The 21,134-nt window shown below is 37.2% G+C and overlaps 1 protein-coding gene and 1 long non-coding RNA gene across 2 annotated transcripts in view; one reads left to right on the forward strand and one right to left on the reverse strand.

Annotated features, from left to right (window-relative positions):
* Positions 1-5,506: 5,506 nt before the first annotated feature.
* Positions 5,507-21,134, reverse strand: part of LOC140060047 (uncharacterized) — a 34,009-nt gene continuing 18,381 nt past the window's right edge. Inside the window, exons 7-14 of the mRNA XM_072106095.1 lie at positions 17,865-17,999; positions 11,585-11,653; positions 10,851-10,925; positions 10,610-10,681; positions 10,308-10,367; positions 9,508-9,683; positions 7,696-9,391; positions 5,507-7,556 (exon numbers count right to left, since the gene is read on the reverse strand). Of these exons, the coding sequence (XP_071962196.1) occupies positions 8,256-9,391; positions 9,508-9,683; positions 10,308-10,367; positions 10,610-10,681; positions 10,851-10,925; positions 11,585-11,653; positions 17,865-17,999 (1,723 nt within the window). The 3' untranslated portion in view covers positions 5,507-7,556; positions 7,696-8,255. The remainder of the gene's footprint in view (positions 7,557-7,695; positions 9,392-9,507; positions 9,684-10,307; positions 10,368-10,609; positions 10,682-10,850; positions 10,926-11,584; positions 11,654-17,864; positions 18,000-21,134) is intronic.
* Positions 20,190-21,031, forward strand: LOC140061012 (uncharacterized). The gene is made up of 2 exons (XR_011847389.1): positions 20,190-20,477; positions 20,866-21,031. It is a non-coding gene; the product is annotated as an uncharacterized lncRNA (long non-coding RNA).

The following is a 21,134-nucleotide window of genomic DNA, read 5'->3' on the forward strand; positions in this document are numbered from 1 at the left end:
AAAATAATATCAGTATGCACCTTGAGAATGGCTGACTCTGTACTGTGGTGCTTTCTATATGCTGATTGAAGAGGGTCGAACAGATTATTGTCGTCAAGAAAATGTATGAGATCTAAAGCAACGCATTTCTCAAGGATCAATTAGATAAAAAAGCGACATTAGAAATAGATCGAAAATTTGCCATGCAAGTATGATCCAGTGAAGGTTTCTTTAAAATAAATGTAACTAGACCCAACTTCAAATCATCAGGAAAGGTCGTACCAGTTGATAAAGATAAATTAATAATAATTCTAAATACTGAAGTCAATTATGCACATTTTCCATAAAGTTATATTCCTAATTAAAAATTTCAATACAAGTTGGGTAGCAATGCGTAGCATATTGTATATGCTTCCATTTTATACCATACAGTGTGTCCATTGACATTTTAAAGAATAATTTAACCAGAAAATGTGTTTTTTTGGTCATTTTTTTCGATCAACCAGCATCGGCCAACAGCTTAAGATCTGCATGGCAACTTGTCAAACAACTCTAGTCTCAGGGAAGAGATCTCAAAGTGCCTGCATCATGGGAGAGGATCGTCTTCTAGCATGGAAAACTCACTTCCACAAACTACTATCGGTGGAGACTTCAGTGGTAGATGACATGGATATCATCAAAATCTTCAACTTAACCACCAGATAAGCTCCGAGAGGTTCTCCGAGGCTGAGGTGTCAATTGCTTGCAAACAGATGAAATCTGGCAAAGCACCTGGTCTTGACGGTCTTCCAATCAAAATATGGAAATTACCTGGCACCCAGAAAGCTCTCACTTCTTTCTGCAATCAAATTCTTGATGGAAACAGGCCATCAGAATGGGGAATTTCGTTCATATCCCGAAAAAAGGTGATCTTTCAAAACCAGATAACTACAGGGGTATTTCATTATCACAATTGGCTGCAAAGATCTACAATCGCCTGATTTTAAATAGGATACGTCCTGTGATTAATGAAGTTTTACGCCCCAACCAGAATGGCTTTCGTCAAGCACGATCAACAACTACGCACATTCTTGCACGAGGAGAATTGTTGAAAAGGTTAAGAACCATCACAAAGAGGCAGTCATTATCTTTATTGATTTTCGCAAAGCCTTCGATTCCATCAATCGCAACATCATGATGAAGATCCTCTTAGCATACGGCATCCCTCATAAAATTGTAGAAGCCATCAGAGTAATGTATATCAATACATCAGCAGTTGTCCTGACTCCAGATGGTGAGACTGATTGCTTCAACATCGACTCTGGCGTAGTTCAAGGAGACCCTCTTGCTCCATTCTTGTTTATTGTCTGCCTTGACTATGTAGTGCGATCAGCAACTACATCATCAGACGGTCTCACCCTCCGCTGTAGTAGAAGACATCCAGCTGAAGTACTACCAGACCTGGACTTTGCCGATGACATCGCCATTCTTGAAGATTCCATACATGCTGCCGAAAATCTACTGCACAGAATTCAACAAGCCACACAAGCTATAGGTTTATACTTAAACATCAAGAAGACCCAATTCATACATTTACACCCCTCATCACCTTCTATAACTCTCGCACTGGATGGATCAGCAATAGAACAAGTAGAGGATTTCAAGTACCTCGGAAGCTACTGTTCATCCACTAACCATGATGTCGAAGCAAGACTTGGTCAAGCATGGGGTGCGCTGAACAGTCTTTCAAAAATATGGGCATCTCGTATCAACAAGTCCACAAAAATCCGCCTCTTTAAGTCAACAGTTGAAGCCATTCTTTTTTACGGCTGTGAGACATGGAGTCTTACTTCATCGCTCTCAAAATCATTGGATGGAGCATACACCCGCATGCTGAGGAAAGTCCAAAACATCCCATGGTCCTCACACGCCACCAACAAGACACTATATGCCAACCTTCCCCGTCTTACGACCATCATTCAAAGACGTCGCATGGGCCTTGCCGGTCATGTTATGAGAAGCTCTGAGCCTGCCTCAAGAGTTCTCCTTTGGGAACCAGAAGAGAAAAGGAAAGTGGGAAGACCTCAACTGACTTTGCTCGAAATTCTGTTGAAAGATACCAAACTAGACCTGAGTGAACTGAGAAAGAGCATGCTTGATAGAGATGTGTGGAGACAAATTATCATGGCACCCACTTAATAGTGGGATGACATTAAGTAAGTAAGTTTGGTCAAAGGTCAGTAAAAGCATTTCCGGTCATTTTTTGGGGTAAACGTTGTGTTAGACTGAATATAAATATGTATTTTCTGAACAATTTGACACCAAAAGCAAATCTGTATGATTTGGTTGTCGAGATATAAGAACCACACATTTCTAACCTTTGACCCCGATTTTGGGCATGTTCGCCCCCGATAACGAATTTGGTACATATCCCATGTTGTTCCTTGGGGTCTAATTATCCTATAACAGTTGAGATATTCTCTCCTAAATTGAATGCATACAAATCTTACCCAGGTCCTAAACTAGTAGTAGTTATTAATGAATAAAGGTCAATGACCTTTGACCCGACTATTTGACCAATGGCACAAGTAACCCAAAATTTGCAAAAACTTTATTTTGTTGTTTGACCACTAAAACATAGATGTAGACACCACAGTTGTATTTTTAAACCCAGGAATTGAGGAGTTATGAGCCATCAAATGCCACAAAAAGGTCACTGACCTTTGACCCTCAATATCTCACTAACGCAGCAACTAGAAGGCTGCAAAAATTTTTTGGTATTTATTCACACCTAAAGCTACAAGAAAATACCAAAAGACCTTTTATTAGAATTTTTTCAAGGTTACATAGGATAAATGTCACATATAGCCTGTACTATTAGCCATAATAAGCTTTTCAGTGTGATCACTCATCCGTGACGTCACGTATACGCCATTTTGTGAAATCACATTATCAATCATATCTCCATAATTCATTATCACATATTAATGAAATTCACTACACGTAAACTTCAGATCAAGGTAAAAAATATTAGCAAATAAAAACTCGCGCGTTTCGAGGTCATGCGCGTGAAATCGCGCGTTGAAATTTTAAAAAGCTCAAAATTTAGTTTTGATCAATTTAGAGCATGAAATAGGCCATTTGCGTGTTTAAAAAAATTACTGCGCAAAAACACATTTTTGCGCACGCGATTTTTAAAAAGGGTACAAAATAAAATTTGATGTATACATCACATTCTACTCACAATCCTTAGTACATTCTTCGACTTTGAGTCCATTCCGACTTAAAATAACGCTGTACGAGCACGTTAAAAATGACAAAATGCGCACATTAATTGTACAAAAGTGCTAAAAATGGTAAAAAATAAGGCCTTTTTAAAATAAATATAACTCTTCAGAATGGCAGGTGACCCCCAATTTTTTTAACTTATTATGGAAGCCAATAAGTTGTAGATATAAATATATATACATATTAGACGTACAAAATAGTATGACGTCATCAAATGGCCACTTGAATTTAAAAATTAGTAATTTTTATCTATTTGTGTGGATTAACACATTCAATAGAGCGCATCTCCGTTATTTGAGCTCAATTTTTCGCACACATTTTAGTATGTGCTTGCTCAATTAATTATCTTTCTCATGAGTTGTCAACATTTTTATTTTGATGACATTATCACGCGTAAAAACTTGAATAACCTAGGTCGTGTAATTTCAGCTACACCATACATTTGAATATCTTATAGCTCTTCAGAATTAAAGGTGACCTTGAAGATTATAACTTATTATGAAAGCTGATGAAATGTAGATATGAATTCATATAAAAATTAAGCCTATCGGATGTTGTGATGTTATCATATGGCCAGTTAAAGTTAAAAAGTAGTTTTTTAATTTCTTTAGTCGAAGTTATACAAATTTCAAAGAGCGCGCATTGCGCTTCTACGTGTCAAATTCTCTTCCAATCCATATATTTATTTGCTCAATTCATTATCTTTCGAAATTGTCATCTTCGAGTTTATTTTGATAATTCCATCATACCAAAAATTAGAACATAATGTGGGTCCCGTAATTTCACCTATGCTACACTGTATATAGATATACAGTATATACTGTACATATTGTATACGACACATAATAGGTACAACTCAGCACTATAGTGTATGTACAGTATATGCATCATGTCATAGGATGGCGTACATCAACTTTTTACGATCGTATGTTAACGTACATGCATGTTTAAAAAATGTTAATTTCATTAAAATGATAAAAATGATCACCTATAATTCGTCAAAGTGACGAATTAAATTCTAGTTCATTTTTAGTGTGCTGATTTGTTAGCATACTGCTGCTTTTGTTCTTTTGTTTAGTGCATTATGTCTCAGCAACAAAGGGAAAACAACTACGCCCTGCATGCTGCAGAATTTATTGCAGTTTTTCAAGTTAATAGGCATGCTGCAGAATTTATTGCAGTTTTTAAGTTAATACAATATAAAATATATTATATATCAATTATGGCTCTCTTTCTATATCATTTTTAAGGTATTTCTTCCCTAATACGGATATTAGGTCAATAATTTTTTAACTGATTTATTATTTCTGTATCTACAATCGTTTTATTTATTTACATTTAACATTAAATGTATCAGGTCAGCAAAACTAAAATACATATCATTATGTCAATTAATTGATTAACATTTTGTTTCTGTATCTGCAATCGTTTCATTTATTTACATTTAACAAGTAGGCCTAGTCGTACTGTACTATAGTACAGTAAACAAGGTGATCATTAAAACAAAAATACATATTATTATGTCAATGAATCTATTACCATTTTGTTTCTGTATCTACGATCGTTTCATTTATTTACATTTAACAAGTAGGCCTAGTCGTACTGTACTATAGTACAGTAAAACAAAGTGATCAGTAAAACAAAAATACATCATTATTTCAATTAATCTATTACCATTTTGTTTCTGTATCTACAATCGTTTCATTTATTTACATTAACAAGTAGGCCTAGTCGTAATTTACTATAGTATTATAGTACAGTAAACAAGGTGATCATTAAAACAAAATACATAGTATGTCAATGAATCTGTTCCTATGTTGTTTCTGTATCTACAATCGTGTTTATTTACATTTAACAGTAAATGTAAAACCACATACGATTAACAACACCTTTGTTTATTTAAGTTCTATATACTTGTTCTTATGTAAAAGGGTCCTACAAAAAAAACACGAAGCTACAGCTTTTTTATGCAGGATCCCTGTTCTCAGTTGTACTGTAATTATGATGTACTGTAATTGATGACTAAATAAATGTGGAATAAACAATTATAGTAGTTTACCATTTCGTTAAAATTGCGCCGATTGCAATGTCTCATATCACCATGTCAACAAGTTCCTTTGTGCAAAAATGCGCGATGTTCAAAGCACATCTTGTGAATAAGGTGTTACGGTACGCAAAAGCACAGTACGTGTGGAGCGGCTATCCGTTTGTGGATGAAGAAAACAATGAAATAAAAACTCTCTTTTACACACAACACAAATAGGTTAAGCTTCTAAGTTTATTCAGAGTATACATATTTAACAATACATAATATTTATTTCTACTGATCCTGTACAAGCAATGCTAAAAACTACTAAAGCTTAATAATAAACTACATTTTGGCCTCTTGGGGGCTACCACTCATATGACATCGCTGTATGAAAGGTGTTGTCACAGGAGCCAGTAAATCAAATGGTTGTTATTAAGTATATCGGTAAGGATGTAAGTGACATCCGTTAGGTAAGTTGTGGAATTTGGGGGCAAAATAATTCCCCAGAATTATACCAGCCAAATTAGCGAATAACATGAGTAACATATGAGTAGCGCCTGTGTTGAGTTAGGTGTTGGATGATGCCGGGGGATGGCTGGGTGCGAAAGATTGAAAAGTTTGTACAACTATCAAACGGCTAATTTAACAATGAAGTGTGCTAGTATGCATCTTAGTAAACAACTGAAAACACACTGAATTCCCATTGGTTGCCAATTAGAAATTAGCCTATCCTACATTTTTGTGGTTCCACTATTAGATATACCCGTTGGTCTATAGAAATACATTGTCAATTACTGTGGTTGGAACTTTGATAAAGTGTCTCCCTTGACTAACATTCCGTTTTAATTACCTGTAAAAACAATATACCATTCATCCTAACACTTCTATTACTCTGAAATCTACCCACATTTATATACCACATCCTTAGTTAAAAGAAAGTACTTGTGTTGTGTATAAACTATAATTTATTACTTTAAATTTCCTTATAAATTTTGATTACTATTACTTTATACGAAAGCTATACACCACCAAATATATAAATATGCAGACATGATCTAGCCCAGTTAAGGTTTTAGTTGATTATCGTTGATTTAATTGTATTTTGCAGGTTACGGTTCAAGTAATTTAATTGAAGAATTTGTAAACAAAATGGCGGCGGCCAGCTCACTTTACTGCAGACTAAGTTCATTTTTCTGTGTATTTTATGCAAGTAGGCCTAGTACATTTTCATTAAAAATAAAAGATTTTGAAATAATATTTTAGAATAGAATAGTACATGGTAGGCCTATTGAATTATAAACAAAACGAAAATAATAAACATTTGTGTTAATTTGAATCAATTTTGTACCTCTGTAAATTTATGTTTAATTTTGATCAATAAAAAAATCATGTGATTTCTTAAATATTTTTTTCTATTTTGTTTCTGTTTTTTGAGGAAAACCAACTTAAATCGACATTTTGATGTAACCAGATTACCCAACATAGTTGGGTGCTACTTTGCTGCCACCAAAAACTGGTTAAAAAAAATTCATCAAAAGTTTGGTATTGTAACCCGAAATACCCGGGTAAGCTTTAAACTTTTCCACTTTCCCAAAGGGGGAAATCAAAGTTTATCCCATTAATTGGTGGCAGCCTGGTGACACCCACTTTATGGGGTAAACCAAGCATATATTTTTTACAGTGTATTGTTCAAATTTATTCAACATCCTCAGTGCGGCACGGCGGAATAGTTCCCATACCAAATAACATTATACTGTATATAATAATTCTTACCATTTATATCAACATTTTTTGTACTTCTTATTTGTACATTTATTGATATTCTTGTTCACGATACATTTTTAATTTCAACTGTGATTATGGATATTCTACATTTTTATATTAACAATACCGCCATAACATTAATTTTCCCTTTCCACTCTAGAATAATTTATAAAATGTATATACTGTCGAAAATGTTATTCAACTTAAGCCAACTTAAAATATATAATAAGATCCATACTTTCCACAAAAAAAACCCTTTTTATAATTCACTATATTCATCAATATCTAAAAAATACCCAAAGTTATAACAAACGCAACACTTCATGTTAACAAATATTTCTGTTTAAATAGAATAGATTAACGTATTTATATTTATATATACGATAATGTTACTGAAGCTAAATAATAATATTGTTTTCTTCAATCTGCGATTCGTCCGGGTCATCATCGATTTGGAGAAGCAGTACACCCCTTTCTTGGTGACAGCAGTCTGTTTTGAGTTTCTTTAAAAAATCAACTAAGAATGAGAAAAACAGATTTAAATTTAATTAAAAGTACACACAACTTAATTTGTTAAAGCTGTTGACCAAATATGGTTTAATGTGCCAATATTTACACAGTTAGGATATAAACATTATATACGATAGATATCGTACCTGTTACCACCAGCATGATAGACATGTTCAGCATAATTAGGATAACGGGAGTTATCTTGTGAAGTAAACCAATGACGTCATCTTCATTGAAACTCTGATCCAAGTTTACGATCGCCCCAATGGATAGATTGACAACGATAAAGACAAGAGTCAACAATTGGAATCTCTGCTCTGACTTCTCTTTCATTGGTTCAAGGTACAAATGCAATACAATAAATATGACAGTAAAAAATAGAGAGTAAGACAAACTTGAGGACACGTCATCTTTCAAGTTTGCAATGAGTGCCAACAGAGCCTTGTTGTACAGCTCAAATGATTCCCAAAACCAAAATGTGTGCTTGTATTGTCCACAAAAGAACCTTACTCCAATCATCCACCCTTTACTCTGATTTTTCTTCTGTTGATCACAACGTACATTTTTATAGTATAGCATAAGAACTATGACCAATGGAAAACCAATGATGTATGTTAAAGCAACGTAAACAAGTGTTTTGTTAGTTTGATACGTAGATCCACCATTTTGGTTCATATCAATGGAGTAGTCTGACGTTAGTACTGTTTCATTGACCGTCTGCTGTGACGTTAAATACACGAATTGACCATGGCCCCACTGCTAATATATCAGCACATGTATTTGCATACGTAAGGTAAAGGAGCAACATGGATATAACAATACATCTATCACGTATGCAACTCTCAGTTACTGCTCCATGACACTTATTCCAGATGTAGCAAATGAAGTAAATGGTAGACATAGTCAACAGTATGACTAGTGGTGTAGCCATAGCAATATGAAGGGAGGAATACGCATTCCAAGAGTCGTGTAAACATCTTGGACTTAACATACTAATATATCTTATGACGTCAAAATATTGAAGTATTTGGCCAGCATACTCAAAGTTTTTAGGCCAATGAATTTCGGTTACTTCTGATAGTATACCTAAGACTTGATAAAAATTAATAGAAATTTTTAAATAGGTAACAAATGAATCTAGGCCGGTTTGTCTTCGATCCACATTTCTTTCCTGCATTCTCCATAAAAGTAAAATCATTCCAATTATTGCAAAGGCAACACTAAGAAATATAATTACAGTTACAGCAGCCTTTTGACATTTGTGACATTCGTTAAACAGCTCATAATGTCCATTAGAACATGCTGCACAAAGCCAACCTGTGTATCCTTCGACGCAAGTGTCATTAAATTTTAGTCCAATATTACAACTTTTTTCGCCTAGTGGACAAGCATACACTTTTGGTAACGGACTTTTGTATACAGCATCTTTCAGTTGATTTGGGTTGGTAATAGGAAACATGTCGTTTTTTAATTTAGTTACAAATGTTGTGTAAGCCAATAAACAGTTGTTTTTATATTGTTCTTCGCCTACTCTACAGTCACGATGAAAGTCCCACGACCACCAGTAACCTTTTGTTAGATTAAGATATCCTCCTTCACAGTTAATACCCTCTGAGCAGGGCAAGCATGGCCCAAATCGATCAGTTCGATGGAAATTGTCAAGGCAATAACATGCATTTAGATTGGCAATATTATTGGTTTTGGTTCCTGATGGGCAAGTCTGACAATCGGCAATGGACGCAGCTCCTGCATTATTTGAAAAACTTCCAAGAGGACATCGTTGACAGGAATCTTTGTAACCACCCTTTTCATTTACTCTTCGTTTATCTTGATAGAAACCACCTGTAACATTTATTTTTTATTTTTAAGTACCTGTCGTTGTTTTATTGTTATTATATACTTTTACTGTCATAACTAAATTAGAGAGATTATTATATTTTATAAATATTGCATCATACCTGGTGGGCATTTTGCACATTCGGTGCTATCATACAAACGGTATGTCCCTTCCTTACACGGACTGCATTTACTCGTCGTCGAATTACATGTCAAACCTATTTCTCTACCGATATTTCTTAACAGCTCCCCATCAATTCCTTTTATTTCGATTTCTGTACCTTCTGTAACACAAACACTAGCAAAAACAATTAGTTTGTAATTATACACAACATGCAATTATATTTATTCAATTATATCTATTCTGTGTATAGTACTATACATATATTACCTACTTAGAGGTGAATATCAGATTTGACATCCACGAGGGAATGATTCATTTTATTGTTTGTTAGGCATGATAGTCAGATGCTCACATCACTATGACACTTGTGAATAAATAGTTAGCTTGTCTTGACAAGTTAGTGAAACAGTGTTGTGATGTGAGATTCCGTTTTTCGGACTTTTTCTGTTGTCTTTGTCAATTTATTCGGTTTTTAGGCTATTTAGTGATTTATTTTACATTAACATTTTTTCATTTTCACACTTGTGTTAAACAGCGTATAGAGACTATCTGTATTTTGCGCTATATAAATTTCAAACCATAAAACCAAAAACCATATTTTTCTCGAAGGACTATCTATTTCACGAAGCGAAGAATACCCTTCTTTTTCAAATTTTATATTTCACCGAAATAAAAGGTGATATTTGTTATATTATATAGCCAGATATCAGTTTCCCCTTACCTTGTACATATTAGAAAGGTAACTAAAAAATATAGATAAAATCAATTCATCAAATCTTTTATTTTAAGTGTATTTACATGTTAATTAATTTCCCGATGTTTGAAGGAATCGATTTCAGTCCACAGCAGTTGAGATATCTAAATAAAAATAACACGATTAATGCATATTTTGTAACAAAGCATAGTACCACATTGTTAACACATTGTAATGGTGAATGATGCTGATGAGAATGATGCGACGATCATTGGTGATAAAAAGATTGATAAATATACCGAGGATGATGATGACGGTTCAATCGTGGTGATATTGAAATTATCATTATCTTTTGTAAATTGTTTTTACTTATAAACTAAAAACAATAATATACTAATGTACATACACTGTTCCCTTTTCTATCATATGTGATAGAGCATTTTCCTCGATCTGCATTATTGGATTGTCAAATAGATATCTGAGGGAAAATATGAACTTTTTTGTTATTTTAATACCGTACTTAATTTGAATAATTAAACTGTGATTAAAATGTAATAGAAAAAAGTTTAACTTTAAAGTACCTATCATCGAGTATTTATTTTAAAAGAAAAGTTTTAAAAGAAAAGTATTTAAAAAAAAAATCTCACATGTATTCCAGTGTTGTGTTTTGGGTTTCCAATGTTTTATACGTAATGTTGGAAATTTTATTACCATAGAGGAATCTGCAGGTTAGAAAAACAATTATGTTGATATAAATTAAGACATTATCAATGCAATTAGTATTTAATTGTTTGTCTTTGTATTGTTAGTAAAAAAATGATTTACTTGTTTTAGTGCATGTGTGTAGTAGGCATACTGTACAATTGCATACACCATGGATAGATGGATATGTATCGACGGTGACATCAAACGCGCTTGCCTATACTAAAGCACTGCTGCAAACAGGCTCCTTGAACTCCATGTCTCTAATCGCGGCCCTCTATAGAACGCTGCGAATCAACTTTTGACAACAAAACTTACCCATGTAGAAATCGTATGCGCAGTCTGATTGTTATTATTGGCATATCTGCGTCGAGGATTAATTTACAACAAGATGTTGGTATGTTTGAATTTATTAAAGAGTGGAAAATAAACGAAACGAAACGAACATCCATGCATACACATATAGTATTCCACACAAACATTATAGTGACAACAATGTTGGAGCATACAATGATAGATTCATGCAAACAAAATACTATTTAAAAAATAATTCACATGCTAAAGGTGTAGGCCCGTATGCAATAACAATTTAACACGATAGCGTAAGCCTATTTCAGTTACAGTTGGACAACGGAGAGCAAACGTAACATATGTTAGGTAATACATAACATTTGCTTACAGAAAATAAAGATTAGTTTCATTGAACGCTCCATCTTCTATAAATGTAATGTTGTTGTGTACAAGAAATCTGAAAAATATAACAATTATATTTTAGGTAGATTTTAGAGCTACACTAGCGGTACAGTGAACATAGTTTTAACATTTATACTTTTTAAATTTAAATTGTTTGAAACAAATGTAAATATGGGGAAATAACCTGCGACAAGTGAACGGAAGATGAACTTGATTCTTTACAGCTCACACGAGTCAGTGTACACTGAACCACCAGTTTCAAGTCCTTTTCCGAGAATACTTTTCTACAACCAGAACAATAATCGAGGATTGCCTTGAACCTTTACCGATTGTATAGTTATTGTTCCGGAGCACCCGCCTTTACCGCTTTACCGAAAACGACCAAATAGTATACGAAATATCTGTATTCAAAACTTAACTCTAACATATTACACGCAGAATTAGAATATTCTGTTGACTAGAACTTGTGCCTAATTATGTTATAATAAGTATATTGGCTTGCTTTTCATGATCTGTCACGACACTAGTCTACCATTATCTTTCAATCTGGAACCAGCAACAGACTTCTCAGACTTTTGATTAGTTTTCATAACTTCTCGTTGGCCATATTTTTACCATAAGATGATCTTTTCTCAGAAACCGTCTGTTCTACATAGATCCAATATTAACGCCTGAGTGAGCGTTACATGCCCCTTTTTAGTTTCTTATACTTAATTACACAGATGAGGTTAGCAGTTTCCACTTTGTATAGAGTGTATTCTTCTTCTTGATCTTCTAGTTGTGTTTACTTTGATACACATATCGATAGTTGGTTCTTGATAGTTTCTGTGGGATACACTTATTCACAGAAGAAAACTCTTTAAAGTAAATAGTTTTCTTCACGAAAACTATAATAGCAGATGAGAGATGCGAGATAGACTCTGTCCCATCATGATGATTGGGGATAAGTACTACTTTTCCGAGCATTGCACTTTTGTGCTAAGAATCTCATTATTTACTTTGGTGTATATTACCAAATCACTGGCCAATGTATAATTTTAACTATTGTATGATAGAAAAATGAAATACACAACCATGGTAAGGCTAAAGTGAAATGTGAATGCTGTCTATTTTTGTTTGGTTTGTTTTGCTTCTGAATATACGAGTGTTAAAAAGTCACTATCCAATCGAGTTTGAACAACACCATGAATTTGTACAATGGTTAGGACATCTACATATCAAGCAGAAGGTTCTCGGTTCAAATCTCGGTTATGGCGACTTTCTCATTCTCACAGATTTCCTCATCTTTATCTTTTCAAATTAATTAATTGAATTTCGGTATATCACCGGGTGGTTTAAAATACATGTTCTGTGAGGTTGTGCATAATGGTAAAATGTATTGCTGTAGTTGGCGCATACATTACATCTGCCAGTCACCACTGCTTCATAGTTATTGTGGTAGAACGAGAATTATTTATGTTGACGCGAGAGCACCCGTATTGGCTTGACCAATACGGTAAGTGGCGGAGTATATCTGAACGTGAAACCCTCAGTTATAGAAAAGTTTATTCACGTATTAAGAACTTTGAGATTGTACATGCACAGGTGTTTGTGTCTTTATTTCACAAGGTTTTTAACAATTGTAAGTAGAAACAATAGTTTGTGCACTCATTGTGTAAGTTTAATTCAAAAATTTGTGTTACAAAATGGCCTTCCCGACATGTAGAATAGGTCTTGTTGGACACTCGTTTGTACGCCGGTTGGAATGCTATACCAGCGAACGCAAATTCTTTGCCTTACGCCTAGATGCAAGTTTGTACGATGTCAAGTATTATTCACGCGGAGGTGCAACGACATACATATTCCCTGATCTGCTTAAGGGATAGTCTACGCTGAAAGATATCGTTTACGTTCATCTAGGAGAGAATGACATTGTGAAACGATCTAATAATTTTATTGTGAACAAACTCGATAATTTAATTGACTTTCTTGATTTTGGACTGGAGTGTAAACATACTGTGGTTAGCCAGCTGTTAATGCGGCACCCCAGTCGGGTAAGCTCTAACTTCAACGACTCTGCTGTGGACATTAACCGTCGACTTCAGGCGAATTATGCCGAATATGCATGTGTAACATATTGGCGTCACAGAGGCCTGTGGAACGACTGGTCCTATATTCACTCCGATCCGATGGCGTACATCTTAACAGAAGTTCTTCAAATGGCCGATCGTCATGTATCGGTACGAACGTCGCGTCCGACAAGCTATTCTACACGAAGAAAAAAGTATAAGGCCAGTAGTTTTAATTTAAATGTACATACACATACAGTCGCGAAGGTATTGAAAGCGGGCGAGGCAACTGGCCCATGACACCAGGCGGCAGTCCTCTAACAACTCAAGCCGCTACCACATCCTTGACTGTGGATAATGCCACACAGGCTCAGCCATTGGACGCGTCTATAAACTATCTCTTTGAAGGTAAGCCGTCTCGGGACGACATAACAATGACTGACTCGATTGCTCTGGGCAGTAATGTGCCACTATAGGTTAAAAATAAAATATGGGCAAATGGATACATTGACCTCAAGACTCTGATCAATAACGATAATGATACTACTGGGGTCTTGTTATCAATTATTGATAAACAACTCCGTGTTGAGACAGACAACAGTAAGAAAAACTTAATCACAATTACTGAAAATGGATGCGGGCAATTACAATATACATGTCCATATTTGTGGAAGAATCGCCTGCTCAATGTTTGCCTATGCTTAAATATGTCAGCAACATACTAGAATTACATGTTTTGGGGAAGCTGAACTGGCGGACCTATGACGAAAGCTTTCGCAAAGCACAACAGGGCAGGCTTTTAAATTGGGATGTGCTTCACCCAGAGCTTATGTTAAAACTGGCTTCATTGGGGAATGCATCTTCTTTCAGACCTAAGTCTCGTCCACAGGGGCAGCATAATTTTCGTGGCAAACAGATATGTTTTAAAGTGCCGGGAAGCAATGCCACGACCCCACATGCCGCTTCTCACATCTGTGTACCGACTGCCGTCAACCACACCCCAGAATCCAATGCAATAAACCACGAACGACAAGTCGTCAAACCGGCACGCGAGCAAACCCATCTACCCACGCCAGTGGTAATAAATGAGCTTTCATGGTATTTAGCAGGATAAATAAATAAATAAATAATAACAGGATTTTTATAGCGCACATACCACTCAAGAGTGCTCAAGGCGCATTCAAAAAATAAAACAAATCATACAAATGCCCCACAAATAAATGCAATTTCTTTGGAGGGTATACACAAGAATTGTTTAACGAATTATTAGTCGGTTTCTCGTTTGGATTCCGTCTCCTCTGTTTAAAGCCCCCGGTTCCGGGCATCGCCCGCAACCATCCAAGTGCCCTCGATCACCCGATACAGATAGAAGAATTTATTTCTAATGGTTTACGACTCGGTAGATTGGCTGGCCCTTTCGATTCCCCTCCGTTTGATAAATGTATCTCCTCTCCATTGGGTGTTGTTCCCAAAGCTGAATTAGGCAAATATCGCATTATTCAGGACCTTCTGTCAACTCAGGGATTCCACATGATGTTTCACATGTCTCCTACAACACAATCGACGATGTAGTTAGACTAGTATTAAAAAAATGGACCTAGGGCATTATTGTCTAAGACTGATATAGAAGACGCCTTCATGAATATCCCTATTCACCCGGATGATTACCATTTGCTGGGGTTTTCTTGGGACGGCAGGTTCTTTTATGACCGGTGTCTGCCTATGGGCGCCAGTCGCTCATGCAATATTTTCGAATCATTTAGTAAAGCGTTAGTACAGTATGGATACTGCGTAACAAATTTAATGTAAGGGATGTATCCCATATTCTGGATGATTTTTTCTTCGTCGGCCCTAAAGACTGCCACAACTCACTGTCTCAATTTTGATATCTTTGCGACAAGATCGGGGTTCCTATAAAGGCGTCTAAGACTGTAACTCCGACTAATGTCATTACAATATACGGGATTGAGTTGGACACAGTCTTGGTGGAATGTCGCCTCCCGTTACCTAAGATTACAAAAACTGTAACAAAAATAAATGAATTTTTAAATAGAAAAAAAGTCACACTGCGCGATATGCAATCAATGGTTGGCCTGCTTAATTACGCTTGTAGTGTGGTGGTGCCGGGTAGGGCGTTTTTATGCCGTATGATAAACCTCCTGTCATTAGCTAAACATCCATCTCATTTCATTCGCTTAACTCATGGAGTTAATGACGATTTGCGGATATGGCTAACATTCCTTGAATCTTTTAACGGGAAAGCCCCCTTATCCTTCCAGAAAAATGGCTAAATTCTTCGACACTGCGCTTATTCTCCGATGCAGCTGCGTCTATTGGTTGCGCCGCAGTATTTTGCGACAGGTGGTTTTAAATTGACTGGGTGGGGGGGGGGGGGTTGGGTCTGACTTTGTAGGTTTTTCGATCGCTGTTTTGGAGTTATTTCCAATTTTTATTGCCCTAGAAATATGGAGGCATGAGCACGCTAATCACCGCATTTTGTTTCGTTGTGATAATTCAGCTGTTGTGGCTCAATAAGAAATCTGCTAAAGACAAAACGCTTATGCGTCTTATTCGGCGGTTAGTTCTAATATGCCTCCAGTATAACATACAATTCCGTACAATGCATATTCCTGGAGTAGATAACGTGTGGGCGGATCTTTTATCAAGGAAAAAATTTACAGAGGCTCTGGAATCTATTCCTTCTATTAGTCCAAATCCAATTCATCTTCCGTCCTACCACATTTATATTTAATTTATTCATATTTACAGGTGTTGTGTGTTCCTGCAAACAACATGGTACCCCTTAGCTGTGAAGCTACAACACTCATTCACTCGTCATTGGCGCCAGCCACTATTAAGGCGTATCAATGCAATATTCAAAAGTTGGCATCATGGTTGGGAAAACCCGTTCAGTTCCCTATAAACCCGGCTACGGTATGCAACTTTGTGGCACATTTACATGGTCTACAATATGCACCTAGAACAATTTCATTTCGTCCGTCTCTTTTATCCACAAACTAGCAGACTTACCCGATCCTTGTAATTCGTTTTTGGTTGTAAAAGTTATGCTTCGGATCGTCCGGATGTACGCTTGCCTATCACTGCAGAAATTTTGACTAAATTGTTAGTGAGTCTAGAGTCGATCGAACCTAGTTTTTCTTATAGATTACTTTTCAGGGCCTTTTTCCTTACCGCGTTCCAAGGGTTCTTCTGGATTGGTGAATTGGCCGTAGGTAAAGAGGACGCGGATAAGAAGGTCGGGCAACGCAGTGATCTATGTCTTTCTGGTAATTCAGCTTCCTTAACTATATACCATCACAAAACCGGCGTAGGTAAGCCCCCTATCCATATTTCATTCAATAGTGCCACGGGCGCCCGGTTCTGTCCAGTAAAATGTTTACATGATTACACCAAACATTTTCGGCATACCTCTGGTCCTTTTTTCCAACATATGGACGGTCGGCCGATTGCGGCTCGTTTCATATACGCAAAACTAAAAGAGGCGATTTTTTTCAATGGTCTTGACCCTACATTATATAAAGGTCATAGTTTTCATATTGGCGCCGCAACTTATGCTGCTTCCCTGGGTTTAGCGGAGAACACTATAAAAACAACAATTTGGTCGATGGAATTCTAAGGCCGTACAAAATCCAATCATTTTCCATATAGAAATGCTTTCGTATTTCGGATTGTTCGAGCTTGGCCTCGCGAGACATGTTTGTTTCTGTTGGTCATATCTGTCAAGCCTAGCTCCAGATATTTTCCGATATTTGTTTGTCTGGGTGGTAACCCTCTTTGTTTGTCGGGTTTGTGGCATGTTCACCCAGCAAACTTGTATTTTAATTAGTTTTAGTTTAGTAAGTCAAGTTAATCTTTGGATTCTTGATAACCAGGCATATTATATTTAACATTCAATATATATTTATGTGATTTTATGTAATAATCAAGGTGTTTAGTTAGTAGTAGTTATTGTCCGTACATATACGGTACACTCGATAGGGGCAGCCCATACATTATGTAGGCCTATACGTCTTAGATGGAACTAAATTAGTTATGGGCTGCCCCATTATTATTACAACTCTAGTATTATATATGATATTATGTGTTTCGTCATTTAAATAAATATATGACAATTTCCATAACTTGGTGTTATTGTATTTTTCCGTCTGGCTTCTTGCGGCATAAAGGTATATTTTCGTAGTTACTTTTAATACTCACAGCGTTTGAAGAGATGACATATTTGCAAAGATTTTTGTTGAGATACTTTGAATATTATTTTTGCCGAGAAACAAATTTTTAACTGCAGGTATTTTACGGTCTTCTAATGAGGTTAGACTGTTCCAACTTAAATCCCTGAAATACAATATAGTTAGTTATATTATAATCATATTATATTTCAGTGAGCAATACTTAGATAATAACATTACAATTACGCCTTGGTTAGACATTGATTTGTCATGTATACAATTACTTTTCAATAACATAATACATACTACACTTCAAGAAAGAGAGATATTACATTACTTGTTATTGCCTTGTTTTTCCATATGGCTTAAAGGCCGGTGCACACTAAATAATTACACACAAAGTGACAAACGTCAAATCGAGGCGAGTCGCGTGAAGCTTGAACAAGTTAGACCATCGCGAACAAAGTGTCTCGATCCGAGTATGTTCCATTGGAAGCGAAGCGTCACGCGTCATTTTCGCTAGTTCCGGTTCAATCTGGGCGTAGAGAGAGGCCTAGGCTGGTAGGCCTAGGCCTAGAGGCATAATAAGCTAGGTAGGCCTAGCCTTGGTATTTGCAAATCTATCTCCAATATACTTGTATTTGTTAATACACACATCCACTGAAAATGCATTTTCTTTGATTTGGGAATTTTTATATTCAAGTGCACCTTTTGTCATAAAAAGACGAGAATAGGCCTACTCGTGAATTATGGCCACAAAATTGACGTCGCTGACACTACATCCATGTTGAACAAATTATTTTCATCTTCATCTGACTGATGACATCACACATAGCCCTACGATCCTTGTGATTTGATTGATCAAATTGAAGCGAATTTGCAAGCGAAAACGAAAAAGTTCCAATGGAGAAACTCTAGCGAATTCACGCGCGGAGCCTTTGCTAGTTCAAAAGGTTCTAGGACACCTACCCCCTAGACAGTTACCTCCCGGATGTTTACCACCCGGACAACTACCCCCTTAGGACAACTACCCCCCGGACAACTACTCCCCGGACAACTACTCCCTTAGGACAACTACCCCTTTAGGATAACAACCCCCCGGACAACTACCCCCGGACAACTACCCCTTAGGACAACTACCCCCTTAGGATAACTACCCCCCGGGTAACTACCCCCGGGAACCTACCCCCGGTCAACTACCCCCCGGTCAACTACCCCCCGGTCACCTACCCCCGGACAACTACCCCCTCCCTTAGGACTATATTTATGTTCAATCTTTTACTTTTGTTTACAATAATGAATAGTAATTCGTCAAAATAACGAATTAAAAAATAGTTATTAATTCCTATTATACACTGTTGCAGAGTCAGGTTGTTGAATGGTCTGGGTGGTAGTTGTCCATCCGGGGGGTAGTTGTTCCAAAGGGATAGTTGTCTGGGTGGTAGTTGGCCAGGGGTTAGTTGTCCTACGGAGGTAGTTGTCCTAAAAGATTATTTGCCCTCAGAGTATTGTCCAGGTCCAGGAGGTAGTTGTCCTACGGGGAGTATTGTGTCAGAGGTAGTTGTCCGCGGGTTAATTACCAGGGTGGGGGGTAGGGGGAATTGTCCGGGGGTAATTGTCAGGGGTAATTGTTCCTAGGGGGTAATTGTTCGGGGGGTAGTTGTCCAGGGGTTAGTTGTCCTACGGAGGTAGTTGTCCTAAAAGATTATTTGCCCTCGGAGTATTGTCCAGGTTCAGGAGGTAGTTGTCCTACGGGGAGTATTGTGTCAGAGGTAGTTGTCCGCGGGGTAATGACCCGGGGCGGGGGTGGGGGGGGGGGGGTAATTGTCCGGGGGGTAATTGTTCCTAGGGGGTAATTGTCCGGGGGTAGTTGTCCAGGGGGTAGTTGTCCTAAGGGGGTTGTTGTCCTAAGGGGGTAGTTGTCCGGGGGGTATTGGTCCGGGGGGTAGTTGTCCGATAGGGGTAGTTGTCCTAAGGGGGTAGTTGTCCAGGTGGTGGTTGTCCGGGGGGTAGTTTTCCGGGGGTAAATGTCCAGGGGGTGAATATCCGGATACGCCGAATTCACCGCGTTGAAGTTTAATTTGATGTTCACACTGAAATCGTCTGTCGCGACAAAAGTACGGTTCGATTTAACGCTTGACGCGTGTCGCTTTGCGTGTAAATTGTTAAAGGCCGGTGCACACCAAACGCGAAGCCGCGAATTTCGCGTTAAAAAGTGACGCACGCGGCAGGCGACGGACGCTTCCAGTGTGAACATACAAGCGAACAGTGTACGATAGTCAAATTTCAACTTCAACGCGTTGAAAACGACAGCAGCGAAGGCTTCGCAAAGGAATTTTCAAAACCTTGGTCAACTTTTTGAGGCGTCGCGAGCGCGGTTCGCGTTCGTCAACCAATCAGAAGTCAGGAATATCTCTCATCGACGACGACACCGACGGCAAAAAAATGGTGGCTGACGTGACGAGTGAGGTCTTTATGGAAATACTTTGTCATTACCCTTCTTGTCTTTACGATAAGGGAAGTAAGTCATACACAGACAGAAACATAAGGATTAATGCATGAAGACAATAATTTCAGACAAACATCTGTGTAGAAGAATGCCAGAAAAACTAGGCCTAAAACGCGTCAGAGATCAATTTGTAAAGTGAGTTGGCAAGCCTTCTATTTCTACTCTAGCCTACCTAGGTTTAGGGCCTAGGCCATGGGCCTAGCTAGGCCTACCTAGCCTAGGCTACATACACCCTAGTAGGCTAGGCCATGCCAAGTAGTACTTATAGGCCTACATAATACTTACTAATCCCTACTGTACTAGTCTACTATGTGCTAGGCCAGGCCTAGCCTAGGTTAAGCCTACTACTAATGAGTACAGTACTAGGCTAGGCCCAGGCTAGGTCTAGGCCTAGGCCTAGCCTACATATTATTATTAATTAATATCTATAGGCCTAATATTTAGTTGATTTAGTGTTGTAAGGATAGGCCTAGTACTAGTAGTAATATTAATACATAAATACTGTTGTTTTAGTTTCTTTTAGGTCAATTAGATGAACATTGATAAATTGGATCCTTCAGGCTATTACCAGCGTTACAAACTCCACCAATGACCAAGCTAGTAGTTTAAGCGGCCAGTATATTATTGCCATGGAATTAAGAGCAATTGCTCCTCAAAAACGTGGACTGGCAATTATGAGGCTGATACAGGTTTGTATAGACTTTTTTAAAATGGGTATGTCAGTTGGTGACATACATTGGCCAGAAAAAATGATTTGAGCAATATGCCTTACTATAGCAATTTTTTAATACT

The sequence above is a fragment of the Antedon mediterranea genome, chromosome 10 (assembly GCF_964355755.1).
Source record: "Antedon mediterranea chromosome 10, ecAntMedi1.1, whole genome shotgun sequence".
Classification (NCBI taxonomy): Eukaryota; Metazoa; Echinodermata; class Crinoidea; order Comatulida; family Antedonidae; genus Antedon; species Antedon mediterranea.